Genomic DNA, 24,242 nt, shown 5'->3' with positions numbered 1-24,242 from the left:
CCTTTTAAGTTTATTAAAATGTGTTTTTAGCAGTAATTTAAGGTTAATTTACATTATTAACGTATAAAATCTTTATATTTTTGTTAAATCTTTAAAGATATTCCAAAAAAAAGTCACTTTTACTTACTTTTTTTTAATTTTTCAGAACCTCATAACTTGTGAACGGGCAACTTTGGATGCGCGCTGATAGCGTAGGATTACAGTCAACAAGCCATAAAACAAGGCTTAAGTAGTTTCAAAGCAAGATCTGTCAAGGCTTAGTCGAAATCGACCACTTTATGTTTCTTTCCATACAACGAAAATGGAAAATATTTTTTTCCAGTCAAACTATTGGTTTTAGAGAAAAACTTGTGAAGCATTTATTCATCAGAATAACGTAACCTATCGATAGGTATTTTTTTCAAATAGAAATTGTGAAAAAAATCGCTATGTCCATAAATCTCAATTTCGCTCCATAGTGCGACTGTCTGACTAATTAACCATCCGGCTGGGACATGCATGGGCTGGTCTATGTGTTTGGGAAATATCACATGCAACACTACGTCCTTGAGTAAAGGAATAAGAATTCTTATAGCTTAAAATTGTTCTTAGTATGGTATCGTGCATTATGCCTTGTTACCTTAACGGCTGTTTGCATTTTATATGGCCGATTTCGAACAGCTAAATGACAAAGACAAATTGAAGATTGAACTGTCCGTCTTTGAAGTCAAAATAATGACTGTACACAAAGGCCTCGTCTACTTTAAAATTCATACTTCTCTATGGGGCTGGTATTGATTTAGTGCTATTTTCTTGAACAGCCTTTGACGACATAATTATGTACCACTGCAAAGGCCCTGACTGCCTACTTAAAAATGTAGTGTCTTCGATGTAGTTGTATCGATTTGTGCTACTTTAACGCTTTGCTGGTATCAGCTTTCGTAGCCCGTCTTTATAATGTGTAAGGAATTGTCTTACGCCGGATTGCTGTTCAATCCTAATCTAAATCTGACCGCCAACAGTCCTATCAGTCTTGGTCAAAATAACGGTTTTCGATGTTTTACATTATCATATTGTTTATAAGACTGTTTAACCGTTTGAGTCTCAGACGGCATTAATTAATGTCATAACAATTGATTATCTATTGTGTCTAGATTCGCGGGGCTTGAAGGATTAAACATTTTATGAAAGTGTAAATGCATCGAAAATTATTGTTATTTGATCAAAAACAGATTGAAATTTGACAGTTGACGGACCCATTTGGATTGGGATTGATTATATTAGCAATGCGGCGTTAATGGCGTCATAGATGTAGGTACATGTTATCATTTTGCTTGAACAAATGCAAATCAAGTGTCTCGTTGGCGACGTTGGGACGTACGCGGCGGTAGGGTAACTCGGAACCGATCCTTCCGCCTGGGCTGCTTCTGAGATGCCGTTAATGCGATGTGATGTCAGCTCTTAACGTGCATAACAAGATGACATTATTTCCCGTAAATTACTTACTAGTATTAAAAACTAGTAGTTGGAGAAGGCCTTTTACAATATGTATAACAATCATAAATAATTTAATTATAAGAATTTAATTATACAGAATGTCCCAAAAAGTAGTGTCAAGCCGAAGCCCAGAGGTAGAGTCTCACTAGGGCTACCCAAATCACTGTAACTTTTAATAGTTTTCGAGTTATGTTTTTTTTTACAACATACATACAAGATTATAGTTTACATTCGTGTTATGGATGTAAATACTACTGAATCAGCTAGGCCTAGTATTCATCTAATAATAATTAAAAAATCAGGCATGTAACTTGACTATTTGCGCCACAGTGGCCAAAAAAGTGCCTAAGCACAGATATTTAAAACAATAAGAGATGAAACGGATAGTTGTTTGGCCGGATACCGGATATCCGGCCAGGTGCTAGGCCGGATAGCCGGATATCCGGCGGCCGGATAGTTGGCCCATTGTCTCGTTGCATGTTCTGACGAGTTTAGCGCCACACAGATGCTTCAAACACCATCAGTGGGTCTATTAGTAGACTCGACTAGTCACACTTTTCGAAAATCGAATCCGTCCGAATAGAATGTCAGATTTTGCCACTTGTCTAGGGGGCAGATCAATTCGGGCGATTTCGGTTGCTATCGTGAGTGTGTGATTGAATAGCGAAAATTAAATTAGTTTACTTGCTGCGTAATCTGACTAAACTGCATGCATCATGTCATCAGACCATCAGCGAAATAAAGATCGCCTTTTTATTTGGCAATATTTCGACATTAACAGATATTTACTATTTATGTATTCGTCATTAGAGTGAATAGCCCAGAATAAGAAATAAGTTTTTTGAAAGGCCTTAATATGGCTTTTTTGTAACTTTTTGGACTGTATATAAAAGCCGTCATTATTATAAGCCATTTTATTGATATTTACCTCAAAGTTTAATGTATTTCATTTTATTAATAAGAAATTGTCGTAGTTTTTCAACCGACTTCAAAAAAAAAGACGGAGGTTCTCAATTCGACCCGTATGTTTTTTTTTTCTATGTTTGTTACGCGATAACTCCGCCAATTATGAACCGATTTGAACAAATCTTTTTTCGGCGTATAGGTAATACCTCAAGGGTGGTCCCATTTAAATTTAATAATAGAAAAAACAACCCCCAAGGGTGAAAAATTGGGGATGAACTTTTTTATACGCAATATCTCCGCCGATTATAAATCAATTTGAACGATTATTTTTTTGTTGAATAGGTATTATCAAAAGGGTGATTTCATGCGAATTTGAAGAAAATATTTCACCCCCAAGGGTGGAAAATTGGGGTTGAACTTTTTATACGCAATATTTTTAATTTTTAGTTTTTTTTTTGTGTTCACGCATTTGAAGTCGGTTTTATTTTTTTTAAAAGTTAATTATTAATATTCGGTATCCGGCCGGATAGTATGTTACTATCCGGTATCCGGCCGGATAGTAATTTTAGGCCGGATATCCGGCCTACCGGATAGTTACCGGATATCCGTTTCATCTCTAAAAACAATCATAACTCGAAAACTATCAAAAATTGCGGAACATACCTGGGGTGATTTGGATAGCCCTAGTGATGCTCTACCTCTGGGCTTCGGTATGACGCTACTTTTTGGAACATCCTGTATTTAGTGCTCATTAAAACTATGTATTTACAAAAAATAACCCTTATGCAATTTAACATTAAAAGAAATGTTTCTTTTTGGCCGCATTAAATTTTATGAAACTACCTCATGGTGGATATTAGACATGCCAATTTATTTTATTACATTACCTGCCTACGCGGCTTCGCCCGGGGTTTTCCCGGAAATTATTCGAATTTTTCTCGCTATAAAAACCATCCTTGGAATTCAACGAACTCCAAGGATGGTTTTTATAGGTTTCTAATTGAAGGCGTGCTTGTCGGTGTCCTGCCGTCAGTTTCGAGCCTGTGGCAGGCCTTTTTAGAGTCAAATTCTATTGCTTATATCTTAGACGAACTGTCCACTCGCTAACAGCCATCCTACGAACATTTCTGAGTTCTTGCTGGACGTCGATACCAGTCAAATGACGATTTCATAGAGAGGTTGACATGAAAAAACGGTCATCTCTCTGCGATGTGCACCGGCGCTGTTCAGAACTTGGTCTCGAGATAAAGCCACCAGTCTCCCGAAAGCGTCTTAAAACTTTCGAAACCCAGGACTGGCTTATGTGGCGCTGACGTGCGATAGCCCGCTGGCTGAGCCCTTCTTGCAATAATGCAACGATTTGTGCTGCTTCTGAAGGTGTGGAATCCCAGGTAAAGTGTCACTAGAAGCGGAGATGTGTATGGATCAACGTGTAAAAGCAAAAATCCGAAAACACGTGCTTTTATAGGGGGTAAATAGGCCACAACTCGCACCGTAACAAACAGTTGATACATGTCTTTTTCCTTACTTCTTCACATCAGCCTGATATCTCTTTAAACACTGGTGTGATTTAAATGAATTTGGTATCAATTTAAAGTTAAAAGTTAAATCTTTACAATGGTGCTACTGTTTTTTTTACTAACAAATTCGTTAGTACACAAGATCGCGTAGAAACAACTTCATGTAAGTGATTCCATACTTTTGCTCGCGAGTGTAGTATAGAATAAAATACGCTGCAATATCTTGCGTTTCTAAATTATAAATTAAGCTCTGCATATTCGTCCTAGTGTATCTTACACTCTATACACAATTCATCACGTATCAGTTATTCGTCCTTTTGCTGTTACTCGATTGTTATGTACTTGCACTATGTAACAACTAACAACATTCTCTCAAGCTCAATGTCAGTCTTCGCCCCTTGTAATGCGATTGACACGCAATTGGTATGATTGCTCCGAGCTTAATATAATTTCCGACTATGATCTTTTGCATCAATCGACTACGAGTCCTAACAACTAGCATGTAAAGTAAGTTACAATGTATGCACGATAGGCGGAATCCGGGATGATGCACGTATGTAGTCGTAGGTGTGCTTAACCCATATATGCCCAGAGGCACAAAAACGACCCAATAGTACATGTTCTCTTGCGATGCCAATTACAAAAAAACTGTACGTTTGTTTTCTGTTTTAGCGCTATAAATATAATGTTGAAAGAACTTCCTAATCAAATATAACAGTTACTAAGATCATTTGGCGCCACTTTTTTTCGAATTTGAAATTGAATTTCACTGATTTTTTTGTTGTTGAAATTAGTGCACCCAGTCTTACAAAAATGTAAATATTATTTTATGTATTCTGTTTTAAACGATTATTGCGATTGAAATATTGAAATGAATGTATTTCCAAGGTAAAAAACTAAGAAGTGTTGTGAAAATATAAATATGTGCTTTGTTATTTTTTGAAAAAGTTCTGTTGGTCGAAAACGACCGCATGGGCATATATGAGACCAGAATGTAGATTTTCATTGTATAAAGTATTTCAAATAAAAGTCGTGTTTATTATATAATTAGTTTATAATTTCATGAAATTATAGCAAATAGTGTAAAATAATGTTATTTGGTTAATTTAGGACCTTGAATAATTACACACTTAGTACAATTATTTAGGCACGAAATTCTGCAAAACACTTTGTTTTTGCATGAAGCACAATTTCTACGATTCTGACTGGTGAGGATCAAATGCTCAGCACCATACAGCCTTTTAGAGGTATATTAGAGGGCACTGGGCGTGTTGAAGGTCCAGGCTGAGTTCGAGGAGATCCATTTGTAAGAAGCGAATTTCTAGCAATTTACCTTCGAAACTTCAAAGTGTCTACAGATGCTCCAAGTGATCTCACTATTATGGCAAAGTTATTGATGGGAAGGAAAAAAATGGTCCTAATGTTTTTGACATGGTTGATTGATGTCACCGTCAATAACAAATCTGGAGTTTCGAAAATAAATTGCTAGAAATTTGCTTCCAAAATATGGATCTCCTTGAACTCAGTCTACCTTCAACACGCCCAGTGCCGTCTAATATACCACTAAGTGTAAGGCGATATGGTGCTGAGCATTTGATTGATCGTCACCAGTCAGATTCGTAGAAATTGTGCAGTATGCAAACACATAACTGTGAAGAAATGCAGAAGTGTGGTGTAAATCTCCATGGCAAATGTTTTGCAGCCTAAATTGTACTAACTGTATTATTATTCAGGTTCCTAAATAAACCAAATATGATTATTATATACAATTTGCTATATTCTGTTCAAATTTGTAAACTAATTCTATAATAAATACGACTATTATTTGAAAACACTTTATACTATGAACATCTACATTCTAGTCTCATATATGCCCAGGCGGTCGTTTTCGACCGACTGAAAAAAAAGTAGTTCCAAATCCTGAAATCCAAAAACTCATCGTGGTTCATGATTATGGGCCTATATAGAGTAAATATGCCAAATTACATAAAAATCTGGGACCAAAATAGTTCTGGGCATATATGGGTTAACTCAACAATTGTGCAACGCGGTAGCTCTAGCTCAGTCCCCTCGATCGGGCCAACTTAGAGTGAGCCCGCCGTAGGCTGGACTTTGGTCCAACACCGCAGTGGGCAACCCTCTAGGTGGGTTCGCCACTGATCGGGCGCCGTCGTCGCCGAACGTCGCCGTACCGGTCGCACGACCGACGCGGATGAGCCCACACTCGGCCTCGTCGGCACGCGCACCGACGATCGCCAAACGGCTAGAGTAGGTGCCTTCTGTACTCGCCACTCTGCCCGGTGAAGCTGGAAAAGCTCTTCAAGCTACCAGCGCGCGTCCCGTCAAAAAAAATGCTCTAGCTCAGCTTTCTGCATTAGGTCATTGAGTGAAGTCGAAACTGCTTTTATTTATAAAATTTCTATGTTTATCATCTCTCTTCTGGTCCTACTTTATTTCAAAAAGCAAGTCAACTCAGCCATTGTATAAAAATTAGTCGCCAGTAAAGAATAGAAAGATCACTTTTTACGGAGTTTTTATCCGCAGAATGATATGAAACACTACATTTTGCGGAAAATTCCAACAACTTAATACCTTTTAGAATCCTCTGTGCTTTAAAGCAACTTGAAGAAGTGATTTAACACATCCGAGGCAATGAACTGAGCTAGACCAATAGCGCGGTGCAGCGCTAAGTTTTAGAAGTAACGCTATATTGGGACGGGAATAGCTATGACCACATTGATATACTAACATTCTTCATTCTTTAATTACTTAAATAGATTAGGCTAACCGTTTAAAATGTTCGAGAATGGTAACATTTTTCAGCCCAATCCAACTAGTGCCTCGCAAATGTATCAAAACTAACTGTAATATTTTTCGAGCCGACCCAATTAGTGGTTCGCAAAATATATTAAAGTTCGTCAAAAAACTGTGCTAGAATTCAATTCATCGGCCATAGCACTTTTTAAAGTTCCGCACCCAAAAGCTAAATAACTTTACTTACTCGTATAACTACTACTTTAATAAATACAAATGAGAACGTATTTATTTATTTTGGCGTATGCTCAATGTTCAAAGCTTAAATAAGGCACAGTGCTCAGTCAAAAATGGCACTCACGGAACCATTCGTGTGTAATACAGACTCTAACATGGCCGTTTATTTAAACCTAAAACGACAGTTAGCCGTTTGAGTTGACTCGTCGCGATCCTATTAAAGGATCATATTTGTTTGGTGCCGCTTCTGCGAATATTTCGTAATTCAAAAAGCTGTCGTCCAAATCCCTCAAAGCGTTTCGTGTTTTTATCTTTTTCGCCAATTACTCTAGGCTTGTGATTCAATAGATTTGTTTGAAAACTCGCATTTGAAAAGTTTCACAGGCGTTACGAGTATTCGTGACTCTTTTATTCTTTGTCAATAAAGTGATACATTTAAAAGTTTAAGCACTTCATATGAAACGCTTTGCCATTTATGAAATGATTGTGTTCTAGCTCTGATGAATTACATACCGTAGTTATCATAAAATGTAGCAAAAAATAACGTTGAATTTGAAGTAGTGGATTGGGTGACACATAATTATTTGTCTGTGAACAAACGGAACATAACAGTATTACGATACAACAAATTGTACATAAAAATATAGTTGTATTTCTTATAACATGCTATTCTTATCCAACAAGGCTGCTTCTTGAAAAGTGATCGTTTTATTCTAGTATTTTCGTCATTAATTAGAGTATTTCTGTACAAAAACTTTCCTTTGCCTTCGCAGTTACGCTTACGTGGATTGATTAGCTGTACAAAAATATCTCGCAATCTTAGCAATCTTATTTCGATATAATTAGCCAATGTCACTGGTATTGTAGAGCAAAAATATCATTCTATAAATATAAAATGCCAGTAATCCGGAGAACTGTATTAATTTCGAAATGATCAGCAATCGCTGTATCCAATTAAAACGTAACAATTTGAAACGCAACTGGTACTCTACTCATAAATTGTGCATAACCACACAAATACCATTTATTACTTAATTCCATAGGTACTCTAAATTCCACGCCTGGACGTTCCATACCTGGAATTTTGATGTTCGAATAAAGCTAGTTAATCAACGCCAAATAATTAAAATGTTATGGTTCATTGGGCGCATAATTGTGGATGAGACATTACTGATATTGTTCATTATTCTCGGACCGGAACACAGAGTTGGGTGGTCAAACTGTGTAGGGCAGGAGTGGCGAACTTTTACGTGTCAATGTGCCATTTTGTCTCAAAAATTTCCTAATAAGCCATAGACGTGCCGTCCAATATTTCTGAATTCGCTATCAATTGCAACTTTATTATTGCAAAAAACTTTTGTACGTAACTAATATTTTTTTGAACACAGTGAAATGTACAGTCGCGGAATGAAAAGGTTCGTCACCTTAGTGTCGGTTTTCGCTTGCACTAGGTACTGTAAGAGTCAAACCTGCCAACATAACCGTGCAAGAAACATTGCTGCTAACATTTAAATAAATGTGACGTTTGCTAACGAATAAGGTTTTGCTTGTTTATTTTTCTATCCCATCAGTGCAATGTCACAAAATGTAGTTTTTTTAATTTAATAGATAATGGCAGGTTGAACCAACAAGTAGGTTTTAGTTTATTAATTATCAATCATAATAATCTTCTTGACAAGTTAAATTGTCAAACAACTTTGATCTGAATAATTTTGAACTTTACTGACGAACAGTTAAAGATTATTTTCTCTTAACTCGAGATTATTCTGTAACATAGTTTCAAAAGGTAATATCTGCTCGCGATTCGTTGAAGGAATCAATTTGAAAACTGACGAACCTTTTCATTCCGTGACTGTACAAAGCATTTTGTAATAAGTGGCGTTATCAAAATATTGTGTCGCATACCATCATTCGCACGCGTGCCATTGGTTGGCCATCCCTGAATTGTAGGATATTAAATAATTAAGTACTCCAGAGCCTGCCGTGTAACGAGCGCGGTTCAGCGCATCGGCAATTACCTACGAGAGCATTTTCAATATTCCAACTCTACTACCCTCGTATTTTTTATACTTTATTACGCTAAAGTTCTATGCTGTTATTGCTTTTAACGTAAGCAAAATAAGTTGTTTTAATTGGTTTCCAATTATACAAAGCCAGGCTGCGTGAGTTTTAATTACGTGAACATTTTCGTTGTAGGGCATTTTCAACGTTACTATGTATTGACGATTATTTAAATTTTTAATAGTGGCCTGTGGTACGCCACTCGCCAGCTGTATGATCGAAGATTTTTGTAGTTTATTGTTATGACACCAATGTCAAATCATTAAACAACATGTTGTTCGAAAAATAATGAAAAATATACTGTAACATACCCGTACTTTTCTTCAATCAGCATTCAGTAGCTCGCTATCACTCATTTGCTTATGCGTTAAAAGGATTGTATTTGTAATATAATACTACTAAATACTGAAGACTTTACTTCAGTCTTGTATGTATGACACGGCGACACGGCATTGACACTGATACACTTGGTCAATGGCGACGAATGTCATTGCCCGTCGATGTTTAAACTAACACAATTTATTACGCATTCTGTGACACACTTATTGGTCTTAATCATCGGTTTGTTTATCAGCTGGCATTGTGTTCTAGTTTCAATTGTAGTAAACGCATTAGTTTGTTGTGATATCTAATATCATGGGAAGTGAACCTTCTCATTGAGGATTTGATCCACGCAAAAATAACTCAACAAATATAAAACGCGTGGGAAACCTTGACTTTGCAAGTTGAACTCTGTAAACTTTTCTCTGTAAACGCTTGATATTTGTGCATCTAGCGCCAGAAGGAAAAAATACAAATATAAAACTCATAGAACTAAAATTTTACGAATGCATGACAGAATGTGCTTTGTCGGATAAATGCGACACGGGCCGTCACGGGCGGTACGGGAATGCAAATATTTGGTTGAAGCCGACACAAGCGGAAAATAGATTAATGAAAAATATTAGTCCAAGGCATTTTTATTCATATACAGCAGTGGTTCTTAACCTTAAGTCACGAAGGACCATTTTACCAAATTTCTGTCTTGTCAGGAACCACTTTTTTTTTTGTCAAAATCCTATGAAGGGGGAGGTCGATTTCTCGCCCACTGTGCACCGTTTGCGTTGTGTTAACTCGACTCATCACGTCACGTCACTTGTTTATTACGATGTCTTCGCGGACCACTTGGAATGCCTCCAGGGACCACCAGTGGTCTGCGGACCACCGGTTAAGAACCACTGATATACAGGATCCCAAAAAATTGTCTCAAGCCAAAGCCCAGAGGTAGAGCATCACTAGGCCTACCCCAATCACCGCGTCTATTGATAGATTTCGAATTATATTTTTATTAAAACATACAAGATTTTAGTTTACATTCGTGTTATGGATGTAAATACTTCTGAATTAGCTAGGCCTAGTATTCATCTAAGAATAAAAAAAATCAGGCATGTACCTTAACTATTCGCGTCACAGTAACCAAAAAAGTACCTAAGAATAGAAATTTAAAACAATCCTAACTCGAATGCTATCCAAAATCGCGGAACATACATGGGTGATTCGGTTCTAGTGATGCTCTACCTCTGGGCTTCGGCTTGACACTACTTTTTGGGACACCCTGTATAGTCACGTAAGGTCATACAAGGGTCCCGTTCAAGGGACATTTATTTAAAATATGTATTTGAATTCCAAATCGCTCGTATCGCAATGCAGTACATATTCGTATATCCAGTATGCACGCTCTAGCTAAAATACTCGTGAAGATTCCTATAGGAATTATTGTGTTTCAAATTCTTGAAACATCTCTTCTGGTGATAGTGCTATTTTATAAGATAAGATAAGGGGTCACCCAACCCTTAGTTTTCTCTGAAAAGGACCGTAAAATTAAAGACGATAAACAAAATAATTAAATAATGTAGCAAAGGCAATTAATAAAATTACTTTTATATGCTTATCAGTTGCCTTATGCTAGTACCTATGTTGTCATTAAATTAAGAAGACGTATTGTAATAAAAAGAATATTAAAGTTTCTAGAAAAGTTAACTACGCAGGTAATAAATCATCTTCGAACAAAACTATTAAGATAACACATTGAAACTACGTATTACTTAGTTTAGGTAATGCGGAATGACAATACTGTGTACATAATATTATGATAATACCGGTTCGTAGCCATCACCCTTTATATTGTATCGCAGGAATTGTTTAGCAAGGTTATCTGTGTGCATCCGAAGTTAAATCTGTATATTGTACGTAAGAGCCGTGATGCCATCCATTGTAGGGTCTTATACACCACGTGCATTCAAATGAATTTATTTTGTAGAGCGTTTGGATATGTATGAATCACGTATCGTAATAAACCTTTGTTCGTATGTTAGTGGCTGTTGGAGCGTCTTAAATGCTCTTGTTGCGTGCCTGTTTTGATGCGGTTTGTAATGCAGTTACACAAAATGAAATCCGAATTATTTTATGTAAATATGTTTCCGTATTAGCTCTGTACATGAATTCCTGCATTTATAAACATGTAATATGCATATTGATCAGTTGGATAATTTCATGAAATTTTATTGTTATTACGACTTATTACGCTTCAATTAATTAAAAATCAAGAAATTGTGAACATAATGTTACTTACTGAACTTAATGTTTTTCAGGAGTTTTGAACAATGTTGCTCAATATCATTTGCATTTTGACATTTAAAATCACGTAGAGTCATAATAACTAGCAATATACCTAACAAAACTATTTATTTCTTACGATATTGCGTCTTTGTAAACCTTATCTACCATTCGCAGTAAGGTTACAAAGAAAGCCATTATCAAAGTTCAATACAATAACTGCTCGATACGTGGTCCAGTGCATGTATGTACATTCGAATCGAATGCATATCAGAATCAATATTTTTGTGGCAATTTAGCTCATATTCCAACTACGTAAGATGCCAGTGCTAAGCTTGTTATACTGTCTGTACATTTATTAGCTCTACGACGTATAGTTCTTGCAACTCACGAAGGCGAGTGAGCTTGTGCGTGTACGTTTATCCTATGCACATAACGATAGTGCAATGTCTATCAAAACTTAAAAAAAAAAAACGTACAGTAGCGAGCTACCACACATGTAAAGCTCACTCGCCTTCGTGAATTGCAACAACGTATATTATGACAGCCGAGGGTCCTATTCCTGCATCTTGCCGGTACTTGCGATCCGTCTCGATCACTTCCGTCCACAAGCTACAAGTACTTAACCAGTTGAGTGGATCTGAATGGAAACGTAATAGGAACACAATATACGGTTCATCTGCAATATACGGCAGTGGCTGACCGCTTTGTCAACAACGTGGCATGTAAAGCTGCACTGCGGTAATCAAACGTCAATAATTAATTTGTTGATTGACGTGTGGATGTTAATTAATTTAATAATGGGGTGCCTGTTTTATTTGTTTAGATTCTTAAATGGTGCAATTTAGAAGTGGGGACATACTGGTAGAAAAAGAAATTAAAGTTAGGATAATAATAGGCTAGCGGACAAATTTTCTATTATTTGTCCGTCAGACAGATAATAAGAAAATATTTGACACGTATTTTTTCTTTTTTTTTATAATTAAATAATAACAGTGCTACGTCGAGTTGAAATGGCGCGTGACATCACGCCTATAGATTTTTTGCCGCGAAGTGACGTCATGTGACTTTTTTTAACTCAATATAGAACTGTTATTATTCGATTATGAAAAAAATTAAAAATACGTGTTCAATACTTTTTTATTTTCATTTATCTGTCTAACGGTCTAAATACAATTTCGATTTCATTACCCAGTCCACATCCCTTCAATATACATATTAGTTAATGATTAATCAAATTCAAATTAAAGGTTTTCACTATAGGTATTAATCTGTCGAAGTAACTAGAACTCAATAGTAGTATGGACCTATTTTTAAAACAATCTTTAAAGCCTGCAAATATACTCAACATCAAATAAATCGCACCTTCCGCGACGCGAACTTTTTAAAGATTTTTTTCTGACAAAATCATGGTGCCCCAACAATATTGGTGTTATTTGAAAGCCTAATAAATATCCTTCAATAAAAACACATTTAATTTCTTAATAAATGATTAACATATAGGTCCTACCATAAATGTGACTTGAAAAAAGACCTCACCTCTGGGATCAATGAGACCAATTTTTATGGTCACAAAACTTGGTCTCACAAATAATGATCTCACATGTCCTCTTTAACAGATAGATAGCGAAAAATCCTAACTTAACAGTTTAATAACCATAAAAGTTGGCTCAAGCGTAAGTACCTACCTATTTTATGAAGAAGTGACTCTGGATCCTTCTAAAGACACATTTTTGGGGTAAAAACCTTTCCTTTAATGAAATGAAGTTTAGAAGTAGGCTTTCGAATGGTGCCAATATTGGTGGGAAGTGGGGATTAGGGTGGTCCTTATTTTTCGACTTCTGAATTATCCCCGGGGCACTTTCTCATTCGATTATATACCTCTAAATATGAAATTAGCTTTTTTTGTTTTTTTTTTTAGTTAAGATTTAGAGGTCGCTACCAGCTGTCAAAATATTTACAAAAGCTTTAAAAATCTTAAATCATGGTTTCATAAATGTTTTATTTAAGTGTTTATATCACATTTTACGTGCAAATGAACATCGCATAGATAGAATAGACAATCGCTTCTTGTCCCCTTCTCCCCTCAACCCCTCTTCTGTACCGACCATGGTACCGACGCGTCGAGATACTAACAAGTAAACTCTTATATCTTAAAAATAATTGATTCAAATATGTACATTGTACATAATATCTTAGTTCATAGCAACAACAGTAATTTTGTAATATTTTTATTTGGTTTTGGCTTTAAAAATAAATGAATCTAACAAATACAGATTTTGTTTTTACTTAAAATTCAAACCTTGGTAGCGACCCCTAAATGTCTTTTAAAAATTAAAAAAAAAATAATGAAAGACTTTTATATGGTATATATTCAAATTACGTGGTGCCCCACAAAATATAAGAAAAAAAAAATTTTTCGTAGGAATAAGGACCACCCTAGTGGGGATGCATACGTTTGAAAGTGCTTGTCGCCGGAGGTGTGATTTATTTTGATGTCAAGTGTATAAGGATTCAGGATACAAACATATTTTTTTAAATTTAATATTATACGCAATCTTGTATCCACTTGCACTATTCCGATTTTATTTGTGTCAATAGGGCCTGATGAGGTCGCGCTACACAAGTAAATTATTTGGAACTAGTCGCATCGTAAACAAGCTTTGCTTGATTGCGCCTCGAGCAAGCAATTTGAGCAGCAAGATGTTACAAATACATACAAAAACAACCTGGAACCGGGCTAAGTCCAGTAAATAACTGAAACGCTAGTAATTGCATCAGGACATGCAATCATGATTTATTCAATGTTTTACAAAGCGAACAAAGAGTCAATTTAAGTTAGTGTAAAGAGTTACAAGTTACACAAAACAAATGATGTTACTATTTTTTTCGATTACACTTTTACCAAAAGTCAAATACGCGTAACTGCTTGGGGACAATACGAGTAAAAGTGCTGAGAAGAAGCAGTGCAAGAATGAGTCATCATTACCTAGTTCCCTCTATAGTGCGCATAGTTAAAATATTGATCAGTATTTAATTAGACCAATCATATGATAATCTACGGCCTGATAACGATATGAGTCTTGAGCGTTTTCTGTAATACGGATCTATCATAATGCTTGCAACACAGTAGGCTCACGGCGCGCAATATACATTACATTAAACGGTTATACTACCTGTGGGAGCTTTGGTGCCTGGATGCGCGCGCAAGTCGCTGCCGGCATGACTAGAGTGGCCACGGGCCGCCCGGCATCAGAACGCCGGGGGACCGCGAGCGAGCCGCCAAGCACCACTGCTCCTCCACAGGCCGGCTTCCTCAGCCATGATCAGGTACTTTGCACATCAACTTTTTTTTATATTTCGGTCTTCTTTTATTTTATTGTGCTGTTTTTTTATTTTTGTTTGTTTTTTTTTTGTTGAACTTAGATATTTTTTCAGTTAATTGTTTTTATTTTATTGTAATCTTAAATATTATTTTAATATTTTATGACTATATTTATCTAACAAAGTCTGTCTGTAGAGGTGGCTTTTCGAATTTTTCTTTTTTAATTTACTTTTATTTAAGTTAAATATTTATTTTTATATCACTACTGATATCATTTAGTGTGATTACTTTGTTTTTTTTTTATATTGTTTCTCACATATTTTAGAAACATTTCTTTTTACAATATTGGAAACGTGTTAATTTTATTAACTTTCATTTTAAAATCATTATAACTTGCTCTTCACTGTATTAATACCTGAGCAAAATACTTAGCTGAAGGTTTTCGAAGCTAATTAGTGAAAAGTGGGCAGGTACTACAAACTATTTAAGGCGCCAGTCTTAGAATTGCTTAATTAATAATTTTCATGGTTACTAAGTATTTGTATCATCTTTTAATGATAATTACTTTAATAATTAACGTTTCTATTAATAAACAGTCTTGGATCATTATCGTCGATAAGATTTGATCTGGTGCTACGAATATACTAACAAATCTTTAAATATTCTAATTTAAAACAAATTAATACATTACATACTAACAAAATGGTCCTTTTCTCGTTAATTGAAACATACATTGTTACACTGAGAGCTGAATAATTAATAGTTTAAATTGTGCCCCAATCGTTGCCCGGCTGCGGGAAAGGAAGTTTGATTATGTTCCGAATCCGCGTTTTCTACATTGGAAAAATTACGGTCCGCCATAGATTCGATCTAGTGCTACGAATGCACCAATTAATTAGTCAGTTTTTCTTAAATCTAATTATATTTTAAAACAATTGAATACATAGTAACAAAATGAGCTTGTGCCGTTGCCCAAAACATACTCTGTTGCACTGAACACTGAATAATTAATAGTTCAAATTGTGTGTGGATGCGGGAAAGGAAGTTTGATTATGTCCCGAATGCGCGCTTGTTACATTGGCAATTTAATTACGGTCCGCCGTAGGTGAGCGCGACGGCGCCCGACCGGCTGGTAGTTTGTCAGAGGCATTATTTTAAACCTTTGTGCTGCAAATTGGAAACCGTGATACAATTTGATCCCCGGCAATATGAAGTTCCATCGGTTTTTAAAAGGATGCACAGGATATTGCGTTTCGTGTCTGTTACTTTATTACTTTTTTCATGATGCAATTTGTGTCCTTTGTTTGAATTTTATGTGAGTTGGAAAAGTGAAAATGTTATCACAGAATTTCAATACCTTTAAAGTAATATTCCACTATATGGTTCATTTACCGACTTAAGAAGTTCAAATTACAGTCATAATTTTTAATGCATTAGAAAACAATCATGTCGAAGATAGTTTAAAAAACTTTTTACCTTTGCGAGTTGTCAGAGAAAATTGGTACGATTAACACACAAAGTGAATTGCTCTATTACTTAGCCTATCATACCGATATGATCGTCCCTTTGATCACATGATAGTGTATTAAGTTCACAAAGACATAAGTCATAAAATCGAACGTAATGTTGAATACCGGTTGTAATCGCGAAGGGAAAAACAAAGTCTTTTCACATGCAATGTCCAGTCTTGATTCTAATATTAGCGGCAATATATTGATTTTATTGAATTATGAATTTACCTGCTTTACAATATCTTTGTTGCCGCCTTGGAGGCCGCTTGCTATAGTCAATATGCAGTAATAAGTCATAATTACAAGCTAAACGCTCTGTTATTCATGAGCTGCAGTATCGATCAGTGAAGACAAAGCGTGTATTTTATTATAAAATAAAAAAATATATTTCAGAAAATAAAATAAAATGAAAGTTAATTCTGGCACAACTATTGTTGGTTTAAATGATTTGACATTAACTAATATTTATACCAATATATTATACCTATGTAGATATATAATATCTAAAAAGTTACTTTAGAATAGTTAGAAAAACTTCTCAATCACACGCACTACTCATGAACTCCGAAGTGTGAACGGCGCAAATATTGAAAGACGTTCAAATAATTCAATTAGAATGTACGAGTAATAGAGTTAAAAATCCATCTGTACAATTGACGAGTAATAAAATGAAGAGCAAGGAAATAAGAAAAATCGTGACGATAACACAATTAGTCCTTTTGCGCACATCCGCAATCGGAGAAATAATTTGGACTCGTACTTCCCTGGCAATAGGCAAGCGGAAGTGATACCTGGGGAAGTGATTATCGGGAATATGTTCAGATTTGTTATTTTGCTTACGTTTATATATCTTTGTATTTTATGAATATACGACCGTTTCTTCACGCCTAAGTACATCTCAGACGTGTAACCGCTGCGCTAATTAAAGCCTTAATACATATACGTTTGCGGTTAGGGATCTCATCTACATATAGGACACAAGCACGGTAATATTATCATACAGTATTGTAACTTCATATAAACGGACGAAACGCGAGAATTCCTTCGAAATTCAAATCTCGGTATGCGCTCGACATGCAAAAGTCGGGGGTGTCGCGAATGTGCCACTGCAATAAACGGACGATGTGTTGTTTTTAAACAGTAAGCGCACTTTTTTTATAAAAATAATTATAAGTACCTATTTATACAGGGTGTTAGGTAAATGGGTTTATAAGCCGACACTAGCCCATGTCAACATATGCATATAAATAGTATGGTGAAGTCAGTGATATCATCATATTTTTTTTAATTTCCATACAAAATAATATTTATAAAATCAGATTTGTAATAAAATTCAAATTAATAAAATGATGATATCAATTTTCTGACTTCACCATACCATTTATATGCCCATGTTAACATGGGCTAGTGTCGGCTTATAAACCCATTTACCTAACACCCTGTATAATAATCAAGCATTTTGTACGCCTAAGTCGAGACGCATACATTTTGTGGTCGGTTTATAAGATTTGTTACTAAATCACATATCATTACAAATATATTTTTCAAATGAAATCTACTAATCACAAAACAACATGCATTTTTATCGTATTTCATTCACGAAGTATTATTTTTTTCAAAATAAAATTAAAAATTACAATCACAAAATTAGATAGAAATTATTAGTAGGCAGATGTAATGAAAATAGGGTCTGCAGGTGGGCAGCCCTATCGCATGTTGTCATACCGTGACGTACCGCGCGGCTGTTGACATTTATTTGAAAAATATGGCCGAGTTGGAATACTGTATAGATAGTATTACCGTGACACAAGTGACTGATTAATTTGATTCCAAGTATGTTACCTTAATACTCGTATACTCATAAAACAAATGTTTAACATATCTTTTGGAAATCCTCTAAAACCAGATGTTTGCGTTAAAAGTAAACTTATACCAATAAATATCAGTTTTCTAAACTCGATTAAATATTGGAAAACAGGAAAGAGTGTAAGGAAAATTAATCGTATGCCCTTTGCATCGCTGACATCTCATTTGTGTCTGCTATCCACAAAGGGGCGAAGCAAAGTAGTATCTTGTTTAAAGGCCCTTTTAGTCCTTTGTAGATTGAAAATAGATAATAGAGCCGTCAGTTGCACAGGTAGGTATAGCAGTAGTAGCGCACAATAATTTGCTGCGGTTCTGTCTGCGACCGCACGCATTCCCGGCGCTCTGCGGCCGCCGCCGCCGCATGCCGGCTGTACAACTACCCACATACAACATTGTTTCGATTTAGATATCGCATAAACCACATACCAATTCGTACATACCAACAAGTTGTTAACGGTGTTCGTTGATATTTAAGCTCAAAGTAAACAAAATAACTTGCGTATTTTTATTTACTCTCACGGTATCTCATTTCAAACTGTTCAAGGAAATATTAAATAAGTATACGTAATTTTTATAATGAGATCGTCACTTTTTGCTTGCGACGAGGGTTCTCCAGTACCTAATTATCATATTTAAAGTCCCGAACTTCATTACACCTTAGAAGCGCCCTGAAACTCTGTATCGGTAACTTTATGTCGCCTTTTTAACTTTCGCGTTCATATTTTGCGATTCACTATTATTCAACTTATGTTGTCAATATCACCTACTTACAACTAGTCAGTAACTTTCGTATATCCTAGTAATTCGTCAGACTGATGCGTTAGGTGCGGTGTTTGTAGGGTAATTGCGCAGTGTTAGGTGGCGTGTAGGTCGGTACTAGGAAGGCACTACCCGCAGCCGTCCAACAGGTGACGGGAGGGTTGCGCTCGTTTTACAACCCACGCTGTACGCCGCTTTTGTTTATTTTGGTTAGTGTAGCCACCTGTACCTGCAATGGAATTTCTGATTGAGGGATAGGCGACGATAACTCAATTGCATTGACAGGATTACAGGACCCTAGTGTGATACCTCTCGACTGTTGTGGACGTTGTGGTGAACTTACTTCTAACAATATTATAAGCTGGATCGTTTACTTACGTACGAGTACGTTACTCTTTTTTATACAAATAATCATAGACGGAAACACCTTTTCAATATTACCATTTTTCTGATCACAGCTTGTTTGTTAAGTATATGCACGTTTTCAAACTCGCACCGTATTGAAGGACCAACTTTACTTTTAGAACTTGTTTGCAGCACAATCTTTTGTCAACTTCTACGTCGTAAGCATTCAGGTTGAAAATACACGGTACAGCGCACTTTTAACGATGTCGCTACAGTTCGCACCTAACGTGGAAAAATAAACATGTGCAAAGGTGCGGGGTCGGCGATGCCATTCTTCCAGAGTTTGCGCTTCTTTAGTCGCAGTCCGTCGCCTTGTTATAAAAGTTTTATTCAAATACAGCGATGCGGTGACAATATGATCCCTGTCTTTGTTGTTGTTCTGCTATCATTCACTTATAAAATAAATTTTGATAATTGTCAAACGATTGTATTTATCTATCGTTCTACTTGCTTAATTGCTCTAATTGCAAACCAATACCTTGGTTGAAATAGTTTATTTCAAACGTTAAAACGTGAAGCTCGTAGAGTTTATTGCGTCTACAGCAGTAGCCTGTAGCATGAAATGTGAGATACCTAAGTAATTGCCTTTGCGTTAAACGTCGACAATTGGTTACTTCACAGGGCTTTTGAAGGGCTTGTCTTTATTTTAAGGTCATGAAAATAAACGTTTCAATTAGTCAGTCTCTTTTACTGGTCTTTTCGACCAGTCAATTAGCTAAACTTAATGACAGCCAATTAGAAAACCTATGAAAAAATTGTCTTTAACACTAAATTATCAACAATGAATAACGTTTTACTTTAAGACGATATTATTGTGGATTATTTTGCAGAAACTTAATAATGTACCGTAGGTGCTGAGATTGAGAGATAATATCTAATACATATAACGCCTTATCGGTTCCAAGAAAATTAATATGGCTCGTGCCTAATGCTGAGCTTATTATGTTACCGGGCACAACAACTATTGTCCGCCTCAGTGGACGACCTTTCTATTTCCCGTGTATTCTATAGATCATTATTTTGTTCTATGAAACATGACACCATCGGAAAAGAAACGGTATTGTTTTTCTCATTAGTAACCATAGCTACTAATTAATATATTGTTTCACCCCGAGCTCATATTTTCTTGTTGACATAGAAACAACTAGCGTGTTGAGATTAAATGTCTTTTCGTACAGGTCGAAGAAATAGGAATTGCTCAGTTAACACACAGGCCTGTACCTGAGTACACCTCATTCTGATTACTCGTTTTAATTTCGATACATTTGCCTGTCCGCGGTGGTCGTCTTGAATAATATACTGGTATGCTATAATAAACATTGTGCTGCTTCTTTAAAGATTTATGGTTTTTGAAATCGCGATAACTGCCTTGAGCTATGCATTAAAAAAACTTGTTGACTTTTTTACCCTTATTTTGTGGTTTTGTAAATCAGGTGTAAAATTTGGCAACTTTTAATTTTAATTCAGTTCACTCTTTAATCCTTTTTCACGATAAACGATTTTACACTTGAATTGGTTTAATTTGTAAAACACTGCAATTGTTTTGACACGTTTTTTGTACTTGTGTATGTTCTCTACCTGTCTATTGTTTAGTAGTTATACGCATTTCACGATTATTCACTGTTATTGTTTGTATATTTGTATTTCAACATGCAAGCTTTGTATTTTCGCTGTACACGTTTCAGGCGTACGTAATTCAATGTGGCCCTGCCATCAAAGTTGGTGTGTTATAGATCATAGTGCAGCTATCACAGCCAGCTTTGATGAGCATGGCCACATTCGTACAGCACCATCACATTGCCGCCGAACACAAGACATCATGAACAAAACAAATCAAAATATTTCTCGGGCCTAGCCTGTCAAAGCGGCGGTGAAATGTCACCCGTCTTCATATCACAGCCACTTTGATGTGGTCGGTTTGCGGAGATGATTTCAACGTGTCAGCAGCAAGTGAAGAAAAGAAGCAGGCCCATGGCCCATTCGTAAAAATGGCGGTGCAATGTTGTTGGATAAGCATATCACAGCCATTTTTGACGAGTTGGGCTGTGCGACATTACAGCGTGGGATCAACGCAGTAGAACAAGCTGCAATGAATAGCGAAATGTGAAGATCAAGCAAGCGATAACTGTGTGGATTGTGTTGCTCACAAAGTGGTTGTGGTACGTGGTTAGTGCCGTATCACAGCCAGCTTTGATGAGCGACACAGCCCACCTAACCTTCTGGAAGAAGCCGGTCTGCCTGGAGGTCCCTTCGCAGGGAGGGCGGGCGCCGACAAAGTGGCGGTGGTGTGCTGTTAGTACCGACATATCACAGCCAGCTTTGTTGACTCCTTACCTCCCACATTCATCTGGAACGTCGTTGATCTTACAAGCTTTTATTTAACAATGTTCGTATGTATGTTTAGATGTCCTTTTGCAAACCATGTTTCAATTATTTACTTTTTCCAATTGAGCTGAAAGTTGGCATATTAATGTACTTTTTAATGTGCACAAGCACATACTTTTTGATTTTTTTTGTATGTTATTTCGATTTTCAAAAACAATTTCGATTATTTCTGTCACTTACCGTTTCACTTTTTTATACTGCTACTGGATACTGTTTTGTTGTTATTTGTTGTGCTCTATTTTTATGATAACTTGTTAATGTTTTTTATGTATTGATACCTGTTCTTTTGTCGTGTTAAAATTAGGTATAATTATTATGTGCTATTACTATTTTGCATCTTTTTGCCTAATCTGTTTGTATCTACTTGTATTTTTGTGTACTTTTTGATCTTTTTGTGTAATAATTACTTGTATTATTTAATATTCATAAACTTAAATAGTTTTTCAACGTATCAAACTAATAGATCCTTTTGTTTCTGGGTTACAGGTCGGTGGTCAGCGACAACGCTTCAGGGAGTGACGACAATCTACGCATTAAGATACACCATACAAGAATGCGTGGACTGCCTGAATCAACAACTTACCTACAACTGATATTTCTATTTATTTATTTATTTCAACCGGTAGACAGTGGTGCGAAGCGTTGGGGTAAAAAGATTATAAGACATGTAAAGGCCCCGAAAAGAGATTAAATTTTCATGACTTTTTTTCTTTAAGTATTTTACGATTTGTAAACTACTATTTAAATAGCTTTAAGTATTCTGTTTGTAACGTTCAAATAAAGATATTACTCATAGTTATATACTAGATTTGTAAAAAATTGCACTACGCAGTTGGTTTTCTTAATAAAATAAAATACAATTAAAAAGTTTTTCATTTAACTTCAAATCGTCTCATACTTACCTAATCGACATATTAGAACCTTTTCTTTATACATAACCTTATCAATTTAACTACATAATATATGATTTTAAAAAGAAAGACATATTACTCACATACACACACATCCTATAAATTGATTAAAACTATACAGAGTACAATATGATTTTAAAATATTATTATTTGTTTTATTGTGAATTCAAGAAATAAATAAGGAAAAACCACTTAGGTACTTGATCAAGAATATAACTTTCTTCCGAAGCTGACTCAACCTTCACTGGTTGGGTTTTGTTGGCTTTAGGCAAAGTACACAGGGGTACAGTCGGCGCCAAATAGTTCGTGACACCCATAGTAACCAATTTCAATACGTTTTTGTTACAGTTGGAATAAAGTAGGTTATGTTGTCAAGTTTTTGACTAGTATTGGTGTCACGAACTATTTGACGCTGACTGTACTTGGTAAGAGTTGAGGATTATCCCATTACTTAAATTTTAATCAAGCTGAACAAATATCTGCTAAAACTACTGATCACCTACCGGATTCAAATGCTGCAGAGTACTAACGCCCGTATTCACGAACATTACTATGAGGTCTCACAGTGCGCGTGGACGCACAGGGTGAAGAACCAATCACAGAGCTCTATTCAAGGCTGTGCGTTCGATTTGCTGCTTCACAGCATCGTTTGTGAATACGGGTTTTAGTTTGGACCACTATACTTATGCAGGCCCCGTGAAGATTGGCGGTGTGGTAAGTATAATGAGTAAGTCGGTAAGTGACTAAAGATCGCCTATGGCTGTTTATGAATTATTAGGATTGCAACCTCGGCTGTTGCAGCACACATCATTGTGGTACCTACCTTGCTATCTTATATGCATATGTATAGATAGGCATCGGAGAAAACAGTTATTATAAAAACTTCTCAGTCAATATCGACAAAAAAGGGTGTAAAGATCGTTAAGGCGTTCCTTTAAAGTTTACACTGAATTGCGTAACTTATAGAAAACAGTGTAAACTCTATAACGTCACTCGATCCCTTATTTTCCTGTGTACCCTTGGCTGTTCCGTGTAAACGTGACCAAGAGGACTAGCTTTTCTTGAATTTGGCCAAAAGACAAAAACAAATGAACATCGATAAAAACAAATGAAGTAACATGGATGTAGATAAAAGTAAAACCTAATTATAATTAATTAAGTACATAGAATAATGACAATATTCATATTTTTAACCGACTTCAAAAAAGGGTACACATTTTTTTTTTCTATTTATGTTCACCAATTACTCCGTCAATTGTGGACCGATTTTAAAAATTCTTAATATATCACGGAGTTTAAAGCTGATTTTATTAATACAATTAGATTAAATATCAGACTATATTTTGCAATTAAAAATGTTTGCATATATTAAGGTATAATTGAGAAAAAAAATAAAAACAAAAATCACTAAAATCATTTTTCCTAATTAACTGAATGCGTTTACGAAGCACTTAATACGCTTATTACGTGTAGTTTTAAGAGCTCTATGAAGTATTATAACAATTCTGAATTAAATGTTATTAGTTAACGA

General features: G+C 35.7%; 1 protein-coding gene across 1 annotated transcript in view; it reads left to right on the top strand.

Moving 5' to 3' along the window:
* The window catches only part of LOC114365011 (uncharacterized), a 44,386-nt gene extending 21,729 nt beyond the window's left edge, over positions 1 to 22,657 (top strand). Inside the window, exon 6 of the mRNA XM_028321430.1 lies at positions 22,287 to 22,657. Coding sequence (XP_028177231.1) covers positions 22,287 to 22,491 — 205 coding nt within the window. The 3' untranslated portion in view covers positions 22,492 to 22,657. The remainder of the gene's footprint in view (positions 1 to 22,286) is intronic.
* The last annotated feature ends 1,585 nt before the right edge of the window (positions 22,658 to 24,242 follow it).

The sequence above is a fragment of the Ostrinia furnacalis genome, unplaced genomic scaffold (assembly GCF_004193835.3).
Source record: "Ostrinia furnacalis isolate ACB-3 unplaced genomic scaffold, ASM419383v2 OfSCF7532, whole genome shotgun sequence".
NCBI classification, from domain to species: domain Eukaryota; kingdom Metazoa; phylum Arthropoda; class Insecta; order Lepidoptera; family Crambidae; genus Ostrinia; species Ostrinia furnacalis.
This window is presented reverse-complemented; position numbering and strand designations above follow the sequence as displayed.